At 53.4% G+C, this 16219-nt stretch overlaps 1 protein-coding gene across 2 annotated transcripts in view; it reads left to right on the top strand.

The window, feature by feature from the left end:
* WNT7A (Wnt family member 7A) overlaps nt 1-16219 on the top strand; it is a 62248-nt gene that overhangs the window by 18486 nt on the left and 27543 nt on the right. For both annotated transcript variants that reach the window (XM_032262319.1, XM_032262318.1), the window contains exon 3: nt 5564-5835. In XM_032262319.1, coding sequence (XP_032118210.1) covers nt 5564-5835 — 272 coding nt within the window. The remainder of the gene's footprint in view (nt 1-5563; nt 5836-16219) is intronic.

The raw sequence follows: 16219 nt of genomic DNA, 5'->3' as shown, positions 1-16219 counted from the left end.
AGATTCCAGGAGCCTTTTCTACTCTCTTTCTACCATCAAGCCCTGTTCTCAGCTCAGCAAGCCATCCAATTTAAAGGGTTCTGATCCATTATTTATTGATAAGTTTTAATTGATAACAACTGAACGCCATCTCGTTTTAGAAGTAAGTACATTTTGACAAGAGCTGATGTCTTCAGCCAGAAGAATCTCTAACCATGGGGTTTCTGTGCACTGATGGGCCAGGAAGGGAGCTGGGGTGGGGCTGAGGAAGGATACTGCCCAACTTGGGCCTTGAATCCCAGCTCTGGCCTGTTTCTAGCTGGGTGACCTCAGCAAATCACTCTAACTCAGAGCCTCCATTTCCTCAAGTGTAATACCATGGGGAATGATGTCTATACTGGGGAATGTGGAAAACACGGCACAGTGGGCCAAGCCTGGGTCTGAAACCTAGTAGGTGCCCAACAAATGTTACCTTCTCTCCACTCTTTCCCATCTTCCTAAAAAAAAAAAAAAACGCAAGTGTCTGGCTAACTCTGTGCTGATGCCCTGGGGCAGTCTTGTTTTGATGAAGGGGCTAGGAGATGGGCTGTAAGGGGCTGGGGTTTATCACAGGCTCCACATCTGCCTGTTAGAACCTCTTGGAGCCTCAGTTTCCTCATCTGCAAAATGGAGAGGCTGTTATTATCTCCCCTGAGGGTGGTTTTCCTGGGGAATAGATGGGCATCTTCTAAAGTGCTGAGCATGGAGCCTGGCGAACACTAAGCAGCCATTAAAGACCATGTGGTTGAAGGCACACAGTCTGTGGTGACCAAGTCAGAGCTTTCTTTCATTCATTTATTTATTCCACTGCTATTTCCTGGGTACCTACTGTGTGCCAGGCCCTGAGGACATGGCAAGGGACATGACAAAGTGCTTATCTTCAAAGGAATTATATCCTAGAGGGGCAGGGGACATGGTGGTAGGGCTGGCAAGGGGAACAGATAATCAGCAGATAAGTCTAAAATGGCGGGGAGCAATAAGGGCCATGGGTAAAACAGATGCAGGGCGAGTTCCTCCCAGTGGCGCCTGTAATTTCATCAATTATTATAATTATAATGCTCAATACTATTTGTTTAAGTACCTGCTAGGTGCCGGGTGATGTCTACCTCTTCCTACAGGGTAGCTGCTAATAACAGATGAGGAGATGGAGGCTCAGAGAGGTTAAGTGACTTGCCCAAGGTCACACAGCTTTTGGCAGGGTTGAAATTGGGACTCAGGTCTGTCTCACCCCTCACACATTTTGGAGGATGTTGGAGACAGTGGGAGTGACAGACATGATCCCTGTCGTCTTATAAACCTGAAACTTGGCTGGGCAGGCAGACACTGGATCAGCCTCACACACTTGCCTCTGCCGGAGGCTGTCGCGACCGTCAGGACATTGTGAAATGGGACGCGGTGATAGCAACAACATCAAAACTACAACACAACGGCTGATGTTTCCCAAGCACTCACTACACGCGGGGCACTGTGCTCAGCACCACTCAGCACCCCAGGTCGTGATTCGGTTCACTCAGACACATAGTGCTGTGATATTGCACCCATTTCACAGAGGAAGCAACGAAGGGTCAAAGAGGATAACAGGCCTGATGTTAGTCACATAGCCAGCTGGATGCCCAGGACGGTTTCCTCCATGGTCAGTGTGGGCTGGAGTGGGCTTGGACCATCCCAGTCTAATGTGGGTGGGTAAGGGCAATGTTAAAGTTAATAGCAAGAGTCAAAAGTGACTATTTTGCGTCCGGAAGGATTGGACTTTACCAGCCTGTATCTGGATCCCTGAGAGCTCTGAAGCCAAGAATGACTGCCCTTCATCCACCCCTTGACTACAGCCTTCACTTCTCAGGGCAGTGAGTGCTGAGGAAGCCCAGCTTGGTGGGGAGGGAAGGCCACCGCACTTGATGAGACCTCACTCTGGGCTGTGGGGGAGAAAGCTCTCCCTCTGGAGCTCAGGGAAGTGAAATGCGCCCCAGGGTAGAGCTGGCCTTCCCCGCCTTGGGGGTGGGATGTGGGTGGAAGCCTTCTGCAGTTAGCTGTCCGTCTCTTGCCATCTGCACGATTGTGCACTGCTCCAGAGACAGAGACCCAGGGACGGTCGCCACTGGGCTGTAGAGCAGAGGGCACACAAAATTACCACAGGAGTCTTGGGCGGGCAGCCTCCTCCTGTGCCATCTGCTCCCCCCACCAGAGAGAAGCCAGGGAGAGGGGCCGGTCTTAGAGGACAGGCCAGGCTGTCTGCGCCCCCTCGATTCACACGCTCCATTCTTGGTCTGATAAAGAGGACACAGTCTCCTGTCAACTGCAGGAGCCTGCCAGTGGTGCCTGCTCCCCGCGCCTGGGAGTCAGTTCATCCCTGGGAGCAGGTATTAGTCTACATGGGGTGCCCATAGGCTGGGTCTGCAGCTCAGCTCTGCTGCCCACGTTGAGTGTCCTGAGCAAGCCAAAACTTTCTCTTGGCCTCAGTGTCTTCAACTGTAAATGAAAAGCCCTCCTCCTTACCTCTCAGCCCTCTTGTACTTGTAGAGACTTGTTACCTCCATCATAGATAAGAACTGTAATAATTGAAGTATTTGGGGCCACATTCTCATGCCAGCCTCTGTACTAAGTGCTTTAGTATTGTTAATCTTTACCATCACATTTTACAACAGAGGAACTGGAGCACAGAGAGGTTAGGTGACTCACTCAAGGTCACACATCGAGAACGCAGTGGAACAGATTTCTTCCTCACCCTCCATCTGATTGTCCTTTTCTCTCATGTCCTTGAGGGTCTATACTGACATTGACTGTCTCCCGAGGGCTTGGTTTTCTTGTGCGTTTGATACTCTGGAGTGTGAGCTGGTGCCTGCGGTTGGAGAGCTTTCTCGTTGCTCCTCTAGGGGCCTGGGGAATCACTGGACCAGGGGTGAGTCTTCCCACTTGCCTTGGAGCTGCTGGAGCATGCAGGGGGATATGTTTGAGCCTCAAATCTGTGTAAATGCAGGAATCAGCTACCAATTTCCAGGAGATTCTGGCTTCCTCCAACCCCACCGCCCACCTCCTGCACTGGCTGCGGACCTGTGTGCTTGTCTAGCTTTGCCGGAGGGTGGGGACAGGTGCAGACTTTCCCTGTCTGTCTGCCCTTTCTCTGCCAGAGGATCTATCCATCAGGCTCTATCTCTTTTCCACGGCCCTGCCTCAGCAGTGCTCAAAGCCTGGTCTTCTGTCACCTTGTGGGCTTAATCCCAAAGCTCCCTCCTTTGCGGAGCTCAGCAGCGTGAATTCTGTTCCCACCTATCTTGCTTGCAGTTCTGTCTTCAACTTGTGGCTGAGATAGGTTCCCTTGTCCTCCTGTGGCGCAGTCCAGCATGACAGATCTGATACAGCATTTCCTGATTTCATGTAGCAAAAGCATTGTTGGTTTTATTGCTGGACCAGAAGTTGAGCCTGTGCATGTGCGCCATGGCTCCCCTGTCCCTGCTGCCCTGTGCCAGGCCCTCTGTTGGGCACGTGTTGCTCAGAGATGTTTTCTTTTTCTTTTCTTTTCTCTCTCTCTTTTTTTTAAGATGGAGTCTCACTCTGTCACCGAGGCTGGAGTGCTGCGGCACAGTCTCGGCTCACTGCAACCTCCACCTCCTGGGTTCAAGCAGTTCCCCTGCCCCAGTCTCCCAAGTAGCTGGGATTACAGGCATGTGCCACCATGCTCAGCTAATTTTTGTATTTTTAGTAAGGATGGGGTTTCACCATGTTGGCCAGGCTGGTCTTGAACTTCTGACCTCAAGTGATCCACCAGCCCCGCCTCAGCCTCCCAAAGTGCTGGGATTACAGACGTGAGCCGCCGCACCCAGCCGCCTCAGATATGTTTTCTAGTACAAAGGAAATGACAAATACAGAGAGTAAGGAGCCCAGTAGGTGCTCAAATAATATCCTTTCCCGATCCCAAAGGTTGAGTTGAGTTCCACAGGGGCTCCATTCCCCTTGATGCCAAGTTTCATGTTTGTGGAGTCAGGCACTGGCTACGCATTTCTGCATTTGGCATGCCCCCCTCTCCTCTACCTTCTCAGCAGCTCCTGTCGGGAAACGTTGGCACGCTCCACGTTTCATCAACGAGGAGACTGAGGTGCCGAGAGGAGAAGGAGCTCGCCCAAGTCCCAGTCAGTAAGTGGCGGAGCTGGGACTTAAGCCCAGGCCCTCTGTCTCCAGAGCCCCTGTGTTAGCAGGGACGCTGTGGGTGGGCTGGCATGGCACACCATGGCAAAGCCAGCCCTGGCATGGAAGCCATCCAGGCCGGCAGGTGGACAGGCCTACCTTCTGCAGGGTGGGAGGGCAGCAATTTGGGTAGGGGGCAAGTTGTTTGTGTCGATCTCCCTCTTGGAGAGAGAGGCCCCAAGGCGAATGAGGAGGCAGGTGAGGAAAGGACCTCCCTGGGCATGGGACAAAGTGACCTGAGGCTGGAAGCAGCTTGGAGCAATTCATCCACCTCCTCACGCACTGCTTAAGCCATCTCCATCCCAGCATTCTGAAACACCTTCTCTGGCCTCCATTTGCCTGCTCCGGACTCAGAGGCCTCTTCTTCCAGGTGCCTTCCCTGAAACCCACCCAGGCTATATGAGAGAGAACGTGCCCAGTGCTCCTCAGGGCTTACACCACTCACAGGGCTTCTCATCGGCTGCTTTGGCCCATCTTCACCTGTAAAGCAGACATAGCCCTCGAACCCATTTTGCAGCTGAGGAGACTGAAGCCCAGAGAGGCTAAGAGGCTAGGTAGCAGCACCATGTTTATGCCAGCTCTGAGTGCCTGCCTGCCCGCACTGTCTCCTGCACCCCAGCAGCTCAGGACCCTGTGCCTCCACTGGAGATACAGTCTAGTGACAGGGGCCACAGAAGAAGGGAGGGGATGGACATCTGAAATAGCAGGCGACACACAGAAGGAATAACAGTGGTCATGGAAACAAGAGGTAGGGTGCAGGCGGGTGCCAAGAGCTTTGCATGGACCAACTCTTGTTCTCCCTCATGGCCATGAGAAAGCTACCAATGATATGCCCCCATTTTACAGCCAGAGAGACTGAGGTGCAGGAAGGGGCACTCCTTGTCTAATAGTCACAGAGCCAGGGATTCATGTTCCTGGGATTCAAACTCAGGCCTTCTGGCTCCAGAGCCAGTGCCCTCTGTGGGTGTTGGAGAAACACTGCTTTACGATGCTGTGAGCTTTGTGCACGTGTGCAGGTTACATGGTCATGTAAGTGTGCTCGGGAGTGAGGAATGGGGACTGATGAGCTAGAGGAGTCCCCCCCGATCTGGCCTTCCAGAGCCTGGGCAACCAGCCCGCATGCCTTCCTCCTTTATCGCCCAGTTGACTCCCCAGGGAACTGGGGGTTGAATGGATGTGTGCATAATGGGAGGTGCTCAACTCAGCACCCCAAGAGGGAGCTTTGTTGGAAGTTAGGAATGGGTACTCAGTCGAGCTTTGGAGAGCCATTGCATCAAGCTCAGCCTCACTCCTTAGTCAGGCCCAGCGTCCTCCCAGATGCCTGGGTCCTGACCCCAGCTTGTCCCCTCTTCTCTCGTCCTCGCAGGGAGCCGGGAGGCCGCGTTCACCTACGCCATCATTGCCGCCGGCGTAGCCCACGCCATCACAGCTGCTTGTACCCAGGGCAACCTGAGCGACTGTGGCTGCGACAAGGAGAAGCAAGGCCAGTACCACCGGGACGAGGGCTGGAAGTGGGGTGGCTGCTCTGCCGACATCCGCTACGGCATCGGCTTCGCCAAGGTCTTTGTGGATGCCCGGGAGATCAAGCAGAATGCCCGGACTCTCATGAACTTGCACAATAACGAGGCAGGCCGAAAGGTAGGCAGCCAGGGAGGGCAGCTGGGCGGCGCTCGTGGCGACGCTGCAGAATGGCTTGTTTGGAACGTCTGGTGCTGGGTGTCTGCTGAGGAGCCACAGAGCTCTGCCCTCAGCCGCATTCTGCTTGGCACTGGCATCAGCTTGTGGCTGGTCAGGATTTGTGTATGGCATGAAGCTTGTCAGTTACTGGAGAAGTTGGATAACTGAGTCTCCCTTAAGACGAATTGGGAGTTACCCAGCAAGATGGGAAGACCGTCAGATGTGAACTCTTATCCTTGGGAGGGGCCAAATAAGCCTTTCCCCCTTGCTCCCTTCCTGCCTCCCTCCCTCCTTTTTTCTCTCCCTCCCTCTCTCCTTCCCTCCCCGCCTCCCTTTTCTCAGGCTTCTGGCCACATCCTGTGTGTCAGAGCCTCCCAGGTGGCCCTGATGAGTCACACAGAATTGCTCACCTGGTGTGCCCCAGGATGATGTCCTGGGGGAAATTACCGGGCCCTGCCTGTCTAGTCCCATGGCTGGGAGCTCCTGCCCAGGGTGGCACATCTCTGCAGGGGTCCAAGCTGCTCCCTCCTCCTGGTTTTTGTGATCAGATCACCCTACAGGTCCCAGGTCCCAGGTCCCAGGTCCCAGGCTCCCTCCTGCCCTTAAAGCCCTCTCTTTCTCCAGGCAGACTGGAGTAGGACAAGTGGCTTCCCTCTCCAGCCTTGGTTTCCTCACCTGGCTGGGTCATGGTGAAAATTAAAGGAGAGAATAGCATGTGGCCTGCAGCAAGTCAGGGCCAGGCTGGGTCCTGTGGGAGTGTTTTCTGTGAGCCACACAGCTCCACCGGGTGTGAGGCTTATGGTGGTTGCTCTGTCATGCTGCCATGAGCCCGTGGGCGACACAGACACAGGGAAGTGTCAGAGGTTACAAGACCAATCTCAGTGGGCTTCCTGGAGGAGACAACCCCCAAAAGATGAGTCAGGTTTGACTAGGCAGGGAAGGGAGATGGAGGCAGCCAAGATCTGCGAGTGGGGGAGAAATGGACACAAACCCAGAGGTAGGGGCAAGGGGGCCAGTGAGTAACCACACTGGCTGGTCTGTGGACCCCTGAAAGGGGAGCCCATGCAGGATGGGCCGAGGAGCACAGCCTTATGTTCTGCCCCGGACCTGCCTGTGGCTGCCATCTCCTTGACCTTCAGGTTTCAGCCATGATGCTCTGTCCCCAGAGAGGCCTCCCTTTCCATTCCTTCCTAGCCTTTTCTCGGAGGTTGCCTCGTTCCGTGGCTTTCTCCCCTCTCTAGACTGTGAGCACCCTGAGAACGGAGGCCTGGGCTGTCTCAGCCACAGCAGCACTCCAGAGTGGGCACACAGTAGGCACTCTGCAAATAGGTATGGAGTGAGCGGATGAGTGCCTTGTGGTTTCTGGGGAGCCACTGATGGTTCTGGGGCAGGAGAGGGGCAGAAGTCAAAGACCCTTGGGAAGCAGAAGGCTACCTTGAGTGGGGTCAGGAACTGGGTCTGGGTGGAGTGCAGGCCGGGCCTGACTTGATGTTTCTGAGCAGGAACAGCTCTCCCAGCTCAGGGAAGCCCAGCGGAGGGCCCTACCTCCCCCTGCCTGCCCCATGCTCTCTGGTTAGGGAGGACCCTTGGGGCTGGCTTTCTAGAAAAGCAGTTCTATAGGCACTATGTACTTCCTGAGCCAAAAGGTGGGACTGCGGGCTCCCTGGGGCATGCAGAGAAAGGCCCGAGCCACACCTGCCCCGCCCCTTTGTGCCACAGGAGTGGAAATGGAGGCTCAGTGAGGGTACCAGCTGACCCTTGGGGACTTAGGTCAGGACTTAGGACTCAGCCAAAGCACGGCAAGGTGGTCTTCTGGCTGGGCCCCAGGTGGCCAGACCCTCATATGCTGCCATAGGTCACCCCAAGAGCCCCGACAAGGGCAGAAATGAAGAAAGCCGCCAGCTGCCGTGGGTTCCAGACCCTCTTGTGACCTCAGTTGCCACATCTGTTGATTAGGACTATGACCCTCACCCTGTTCTGACTGGTGCCAGTCGGTTCCCCAGGATTTTGCAACACACCATTTACTCGAAGCCTTCGGACCCCACCCCAGAAGCCCCCACCCGACAGGCTGCCACGGGCCCCACTCATGGCAGAGCTGGGGAACTAATGGGAGCAAATGGGCCAGCCTGCCGCTGCTCCTGGCTGAGCGCCTCAGAAAGGCTCGCAGATGTGTTTATCACCCGTTCCCTCACTCCTGCTGCGAGGAAACAAGACTCAACCTGACCACAGGCTCTGGGGCTTGTTGGCAGCTGGTGTGAGAGAAGGGGAAGTGGGGAGGCCAGGGTAAGGGGGTACACTATGTGGCTTCTGCAGACCTGATGAGGGGCTGCCCCAGGGCTGCAGGAGAGCCACCGACTCCCCTGGCAGATGAGGGGGAGTAAATGCTGCTGGGACGTCCTGCCCTCACAGGTCTCCAGGTTGAGTCTGAGCCCAGCAGGGTGTGGGCCATGGGGCAGGGGCAGCACCTCGGGGAGGCTGCAGAGCGTCCCTCCTTTCCCTCACTGCCTCATCAATTGTGTGGTCTGCAGGCCAAATCAGAATGGTTAGGTGCCAACATCTTTTGGCGACGTGATTTTAGAATTACAGTTTCCCCTATCAGCATTTTGGACTGAAATCAGTGGCCGTTCAGGTCGGGGTCCTAGAATACGAAGTTCACAGCCTAGCATGTGATGTGTGGGACTCCTCAGGTGGGAGGAAGGGAAGGGTCAGAGGCATTGTGTTGAAATCATTGGATGGTGGAATCTTTGTGGCTTTGAATAATTTCTTTCCAGCCTTTTGGACAGCAAGGACATTAACTACCCACAGTTTTTGCCCTCAAGACTAGATGCGCAGTCTAGTGAGAGAATCAGGTACGAGAAGCAAAACTTGTGATTCAGGGCTACACATTGTAGGAGAAACATGACACAGAAAGTGCAGAAAAGAGGTCAGAGGAAGAGTGCTTTGTTTCCTCTTGAAGACAAGAGTGCTGGGCAGAAGAAGGGAACTCTTAGCAGGGCTTTGAAGGATAAGGAGTCCTCCAGGTGGACGAAGCATCAGGAAGGAAGAGGGCAGTCCCAGCAGCACAGGCATGTTCAAAAAGCATGAATTCCTAACAAAGCAAGCCGTGGGAGCTCCGCGTGGCTGAGGGTGGGGAGGATGAGTGATGAGGCCGCAGAGGGGGCTACATCGAACACTTGGCCTTGAATGTCAGAACAAGGAGTGGGACTTCGTCTTAGGCCAGAGGTGCCCAGAAGAGGCTTTGGTGGGGCAGTGCTTGGCAGGTTCTGGCCCTGTCTGGGATAGAGTGGAGTACAGAGTGAGGGGCTGTGACCACGGTTGGTGCCTAAACCCAGCAGGGGCCTCGGGGTGCATGGCTGGGGATGCTGTTTAGGAGGCATAATGGGTAGCAGCTGTCTCAGGTGTGTTCGGGGTAGAGGGGGTGGGGGGGTAACGGAAGCCCTAGTATATGTAGGATTGCCTGGTGGGAGGTTTAAAGGGGGAAGGCAGGAGAGAGCCTGGGCCACAGCCTGAGCAAATGGGTACTCAGACAGGAGGGCTATGGAAAGGAAAGGGCAGTCAAGGAGGCTGGAGGGGAAGCAGGAGAACCTGGGCCTTCTGGGTGCATTTGTGAGTGCATGTAGACACCCCTCTCAGGGGTGCAGAGAAGCCTGGGCAGCTGCTTCCTAGACCTGGAAAGCCAGCCAGGAGCCAGGGGTCTCTGGGCCTCCATGATAATATTGTACCTGGCAGGCCAGGCTCTCAAGGACTTACTGTACAGAGACAGAAGTGCAGCAGGGAGCTCCAGGGGGCCTGGGGGAGGGGGGCCCTCAGCAACCCCTTCATGAGAGTGTGGTGACTGAGCCCAAAAGAGGCAGCCCTGGGGATGGGGGCCCAGCTGGGACAGGGCTGGCCCCTGCTGGAATGCGCTGCTTGCTCCAAGGGAGGTGAGCTCAGGGGGATGGAATTCCACCGGAGTGAAAAGTCACCTCCCAGTCCCTGCCCAGCCTCTTGCACACGGAGGGGTGTCGGTCTTGTCCCTTCCTGCCCTGCCCCGTCTGGTCCGGGTGCTCCTGGGAGCTGGATTCCCACCCCTGCCCTGGCCGCAGGCGGGCGTGTGAGTCAGGGGACACCAGGGACCAGCCCCTGGCAGCTGGGGTGGAGCCCAGATAAGACCTGCTCAGCTATGCTCCTCTCTGCAGTCCCGAGGGCCACTTGCATATTTGACCAGATAGAGTGGCCAGTGGTGGCATGTTGAGGGCCTGAGGAGCGAGACTCCGCCCAGCCCGAAGCTGACTGGCCAGGCCAGGCTGGGAGGAGGCATCCTCAGGCTGCTGTGCCCTCCATTCCTGCCCCGCCCCTGGGCACTGGTGTGGGTTCTTGCCCTTGAGAATGGAAAGGCTTGCAGCCAGGACTTAGGGGACTTGGATCAAGAATAGCCCTGGGGACATTGTAGCCCTTCAGAGCCTTGGCTTCTTCCAAGGCAGGAGGAAGGGAGGGTCTCCAGGTCTGAATGACACGGGGTTCTTGGGACCATTGGACCCCAACCTTGTTTCCAACTACTCTCCCACACACACCACCCTCCAATCACACACTGCCACAGTCAGCGAAGCTTATTCCCACCCCAGGGCCTTTCCACAGGCTGCTTCCTCTGTCAGAAAAGCTCTTCCTTTGAATCTTTGCAGAACTAGCTCCTTCTATTCCCTGAAGTCCCTGTTCAGATGCTGCCTTTCGGGGGAAGTCCTCCCTGACTTCCCTCCCCACTGTCTGCCTCATCTTTCCCCCTCACCCTGCTTTACTTGCATGTGAAACCACCGCACAGAATGATCTCATTTGCACAGCTCTTTGTATCTTTATTGCTTGTTGCATCCCACTGCAGGGTCAGCATCACAAGGGTAGTGATGGCCTAAGTTCACCCCTGTGCCTACAACAGTACCTGGCGCATAGTAAGTGCTCAAGAAATGTTTGTTGAGTGAACAAATGACATGGCAAGGGCTTGCTCTTTCTTGGGGGGATTTCCAGGAGGAGGGTTGCCAGGTATATACAGGACTCCCACTTAGAGATGAATTTGAGATAAACAACAAATAATATTCTTATAAGTATGTCCCAACTATTGCATAAGACATACTAAAAAATGATTTGTCATTTATCTCAAATTCAGATTTAACTGAGTTTGCGTTTTCGAGTTGAGCTGATATGGAGATAATTGTAGATTCACATGCAATTGTAGAATATGGAGAGATCCTGTGTACCCTTTGCCCAGTTTCTCCCAATGGTGACAGCTTGCAAAACCATAAGACAACGTCACAACTAGGATGCTGATGTTGGGACAGTCAAGATGCAGAGTACGCAGTGGTCCCCAGGCTGACCTTGTATAGCCACTTCTACTTCCTTCCCCTCCCTAATCCCCAGCAAGTGCTGATTACTTCTCCACTTTTATAATTTTGTTGTTTTAACAATGTCACATAGGTGAATCTTACTGTATAACCTCTCGAGATGAGCTGCTTTTCATTCAGCACAATTCCCTCAAGCCTCCTTCAAGTGTGGATCAGTGGCTGGTTCCTTTACCTTGCTGAATAGTATTCCAGGGCACAGAGGCTCCACAGTTAGTTTTGCCATTCACCTGTTGAAGGGTGTCTGGGTTGCTTGCAGGTTTTGTCTATTACTCAGAAAGCTGCTGCGAACATATGTGTACAGGTTTTTTGTCAATGTCAGCTTCGATTTCTCTAGAATAAAATGTCCAAGAGCACAAATGCACAGTAGCTATCTGTATAGCTTTGTAAGAAGGGGCCAAACTTCCATTTTGTGGAAGAGTGTTTGTGCCGTTCTATATTCCTGCTAGCAATGTGTGAGTGGCACAGTTCTTCCACATCCTCAGCAGCATTTGGTTTATCACTGGTTTTAATTTTTTTTTTTTTTTTTTTTTGCCATTCTGATAGATGTATGTTATACCTGATGGCTTTGATCAGCATTGCCTGAATGGCTAATGACGTTGAACATCTTGTCAGGTGCTTGCCATCTGGGTGGTGTCTCTGGTGTAGCATCTGTTTATGGCCTTTTGCCTGTTCTCTAAATAGGTAGTTTACTTTTTACTGGTGAGTTTGGATATTTCTTTATATGTTCTAGAAACTAGTATTTGGTCATACAGGTGGTTGGCAAATATATTTTCCCAGTCTGTAGCTTGTCTTTTTTATCATCTTCATAGGGTCTTTCACAGAGCACAAGTGTTTAACTTTTAAGTTTTCATTGATAAGGTTCAGTGTATCTATTTTTCCTCAAATGGATTGTGCCTTTGATATTGTCTAAAAACTCTTTGCTCAGTCTTAGATCCCAAAGATTTTCCTATTTTTTCCCTAAAAGTTTTATGTTTTGCATTTAACTCTGTGACTTGCTTTTTAAAAAAATTTGTTAATTAAAAAAATCAACTTTCTTTTTTTAGAAGAAAAAAATTTCTTTCTTTTTCAAATTGTATGTTACATGTTTATTTATTTTTAATTGTGATAAAATATACTTAGTGTGAAACTTGCCAGGTCAGGCATTCTGAGGCGTGCACCCAGTGGCATTACGCACACTCACACTGTTGTGTGCCATCCCCCGTTCCATCTCAGAACTTTACCATCTTCCCAAATGGATACTCTGTCCCTGTTCAACAACCACCTCCCATGTCCGCCCCCTCAACACACCCAAGCCCCTGGCACCCACCTTTCCACTTCCCGTCTCTATGAATCTGACTGCTCTAGGCACCCCACATAAGAGGCAATTATATAGTTTTTGTTCTTTTGTGCCTGGCTTATTTCAGTTAGCATAATGTCTGAAAGGTTCTGTGATCACTTTGAATTAACTTTTCCATGAGGTGTAAGTTTAGGTCACAGTTCATTTTTCAGCCTATTTATGCGCTAAATCTGAGAACCCTCCCTAGCCTCCTCTGTCAAGAAGAGTGGCCTCAGGACAATGCGAAGGAAAACTGTAGGATTGTTTTAGAGCTGGAGATTCTCTCTTCTGTGAGCATTTAATCAATGCGAGACTGAGGCCCAGCCCTTGAGGGTCCCTGCCAAGGCCACACACACTAAGGGAGTGGAGAGGCGAGAGCTGCACCCAGGGCCTGGCTCCCGGCTCAGACCTTACTTCCGCTCCCTGGAGCTGGCCAGGGCAGGGGAGCTGGGCTGGATGAGAGGCTGAGGGAGGGGCCAGGAGGTCCGTGGTGGGCTTGAGAAAAGCCTAGTGGGATGACCAGGCCAGGGTGTGTGGGCCCAGAGGAAGGAGCCCAGACGAGACCAGAGAGGAAGCTACCAAGGACAAGTTGGAGGGGGACCAGCCCAGGCTGGGGTAGAGGGTGCCCACGAGGCCGGAGGTTTTGCCAGTTTTCTCCAATGACACAGCAAGGGCAGGGCCCAGCCAGGTCCTGTCAGTGATGCCACAGTGATAGCAGTGGATGGTGCCCAGGGAGGAAGGGGATGAGATAAGAGAGGCCGCATGGGTAGAGGCAGGGGCAGCCCTTCCCAGAGACTGGAAACATCTGTGGCCCCAGCTTCACAGGACCTGGTCCCTGGCATCACGCTTTGTGCTGAGCTGGTAAGACCACCCAACCCCCAACCCGGATGGACATGGGCAGCTGGAGCAGGCCCTGAGGAAGCGCCGGACACCTAGGCCTGGGAGGAGTCAGGTGGGTCAGCCTGGAGTGGGGCAGCCTCAGGAAGGTGTCACCGTCCTGCAGTCCCTGAGAACTGGGGGTGATGTGGTTGGGAGGGTGGCAGGCAGGACCAGGACCCACGGGATGGAAGAATATGGGGAAAAGGCAGTTCAACTGAGAAGGAACTTACTCTCAGGAAGCAGGATGTGGTCCCTGTCAGAGCAGGTGGTGCAGGTGGAGGGAAGGTTTTCAATTGTTGGGAGAATATGGACACAATTCTAATATATCACTTGAAATACAGGTACTAATTTAATACCCACCTTAGTCTTATGAGGTTAGCATTCTCTGTTCTCTCGGTTTTACAAATAAGAAAACAGAAGCACAGAGAGGTTAAGAAAGTTGCTCAATGCGACACAGCTGGCAGGTGCAGCCCTGGGATATAAACCCAAGTAATCCAGCACCAGATGCAGGTCTTAAGCTCAAACTATGCTACCAGCCCCAGGAGTCTTGGACTCAGATGCTTTTATGCCCACAGTCTCCTGATCCTGAAACGCTGTGATTCCAAGATGTTACCCTAAGATTCACAGATCCTCTGAATTGGGGAACTTGGAGACTACAGTCCTCAGCCCCCAAATGTTATGTGGTCATTTGGGTTGTGGGTTATCCAGGCATGCACACGTGTGTCCTCTCCCACCCTGTCACTGCAGCCTTGGGACAGTCCTTGGGCCATCACCCTCTGCCTGGGAGAGGACACGTCAGGGCCAGGGAGGAACCCGGTTGTAAGAGAAGGTGATTGTGCATGGCACCCTGGCAGGTGAGGGGCCCCGGGCTATCATGGGGGTTCAGAGTGAAACTGGACAAGGAGATGCCCAGACAGGGACCCATGCCCGGTGCAGGGACCAGGGCACCTCCTCTTTTAGCAGAGTTTCTGGGCTTGTTAAGCCTGATGAAGGACAGTGAGGGAGCCTTCCAGGCAGTCGTGAGACTCGCCTTGGTGTCTCTCAGAGCCCCGCCTGGGCCTGGCATACTCTTGGTGACATAAAGTGGCACACATCCTAGGCTATGTCACAAACAGCGACCAGGGCACTGCAGGCAGTGGGGGCTGGGTGTGTCTGTCTCTGCCTTCTCATCCCCACGCTTGCACAGGGGGCAGGCGGGAGGAGGGTGTGCCTTGTGCTTTGAGGTGGGCTCTGGAGTCCACTCCTGGCTTTGCTGCTTGCTGGCTGTGTGGTCTTGGCCATGTTACTCTGCCTCTCTGTGCCTCAGTTTCTCCAGGGACACTTAATAGCACCCTAGACTGTTATGAGGGTTAAATGATTAAAAGAATTTAAAGTGCTTATAGCTGCACTGTCCAATATGATCACAAGCCACATGGGGCTTCTTAAATTTAAATGAATTACAAATAAATAAGATTTAAAATTCTGTTTCACAGTCCATGTTTCAAATGCTCGGTAGCCGCCTATGGATCATGGCTTCCTCTTAGATGGTTCCGTGGTGGCAGGAAGTTCTGTTGGACATCACTGTCTTAGAGGGGCGGGCACGGAGTAAGGGCTGAGATGTTGGTGCTATTGCTAAGGGACCTGCAGAGGTCTCAGATGCAGTGGAAGCTCATCCTGTCACCTCCCTGGCCTTCTGCCAGCCCAAAGGGATCTCAGATGCTGGCCGTCTGATTTCTCTTAGAAGGAATTCCCAGTGTGGCTGCTGGAGCTGGGAACTCACTTGAAACCCACCTGAGGTGGAGGGGGGGCAGCATGGTGAGGCCCTGAGAGCCCCCCAGGTAAGGTAGAGTCAGGGGCTCAGTTACACCACGGTGAGACGAAGTCAAAAGGCGCCCACCATGGACAATTATCGCCTTTGTCCTCGGGAGGGGGACTGGGACTCCTGGGTGTTATCAATCTGCCGGGAAGAGGGAGAAAGGGTAGCCGAGTGATGGGAGGAAGGTGGGCAAAAAGAGGGGCAGGAGTGGTCCCAGAGGGAGGGAGAAACAAGGTGTTCTGGAGGGTCTGGCACCAGGAGCTGGCATCTGTCACTTTTCCTAATCCTCGACGCTCATGTCTTTTGAAGAGAAATCCAGGTGCAACTGTGTCCCTAGGAAGGACTCCTTGCCTGACAAAGGGACTTCTTTAAATCACCGCCTTTCAGTGTGCACTGAGACACTGTCAAGGCTGCTCACAGTGGCAAGCACTTGCTCTTGCTCTGTCCTGGGTGGGGTTCTAGGTGCTCTCCCCGGGTTATTCCATTTGATTGGCCCAACATCTTCGGGGGCCTTGGTAACTCCATGTCTCAGATGGGCAGCTGAGATCCAGGCAGTGAATGTGAGCAGGATCCCAGGCTCCTGGGCAGGAGAGCTGGACTCAGGGTCTCACAGCTTCCCCAGGCCATGGCGGGCATGGGCAGTGAGGCCAGCACTCAGCTGCTCGCTGCAAGGCACTGTGTGCTCCTCTTCAGGCCTGCACTTCCATGTGCTGGCCTCATCCCAAGTGCTCTTTGTAAACGATCTCACGGGAAAGGGTCAGCTGTCATTTCTATTTAACAGATGAGGAAAACTGAGGCACCGAGCAGTTCAGTGGTGTGCTTGAGGTTGCCCAGGTAAAAAGCATCCGAGCCAGGATTCCCTCTAGCCATTCCAACTCTGCAACCCAGCTTCTGTCCATCCTTGGTGCAGCATCTTGTTAGTCCTCAATTGTGTGTGTGTGTGTGTGTGTGTGTGTGTGTGTGTGTGTGTGTGTGTGTGTGTGT

The sequence above is a fragment of the Sapajus apella genome, unplaced genomic scaffold (genome assembly GCF_009761245.1).
Source record: "Sapajus apella isolate SASKATOON/1434 unplaced genomic scaffold, GSC_monkey_1.0 scaffold128, whole genome shotgun sequence".
NCBI lineage: Eukaryota > Metazoa > Chordata > Mammalia > Primates > Cebidae > Sapajus > Sapajus apella.
Note: the sequence above shows the minus strand (reverse complement) of the source record. Positions and strands in the feature narration are given on the sequence as shown.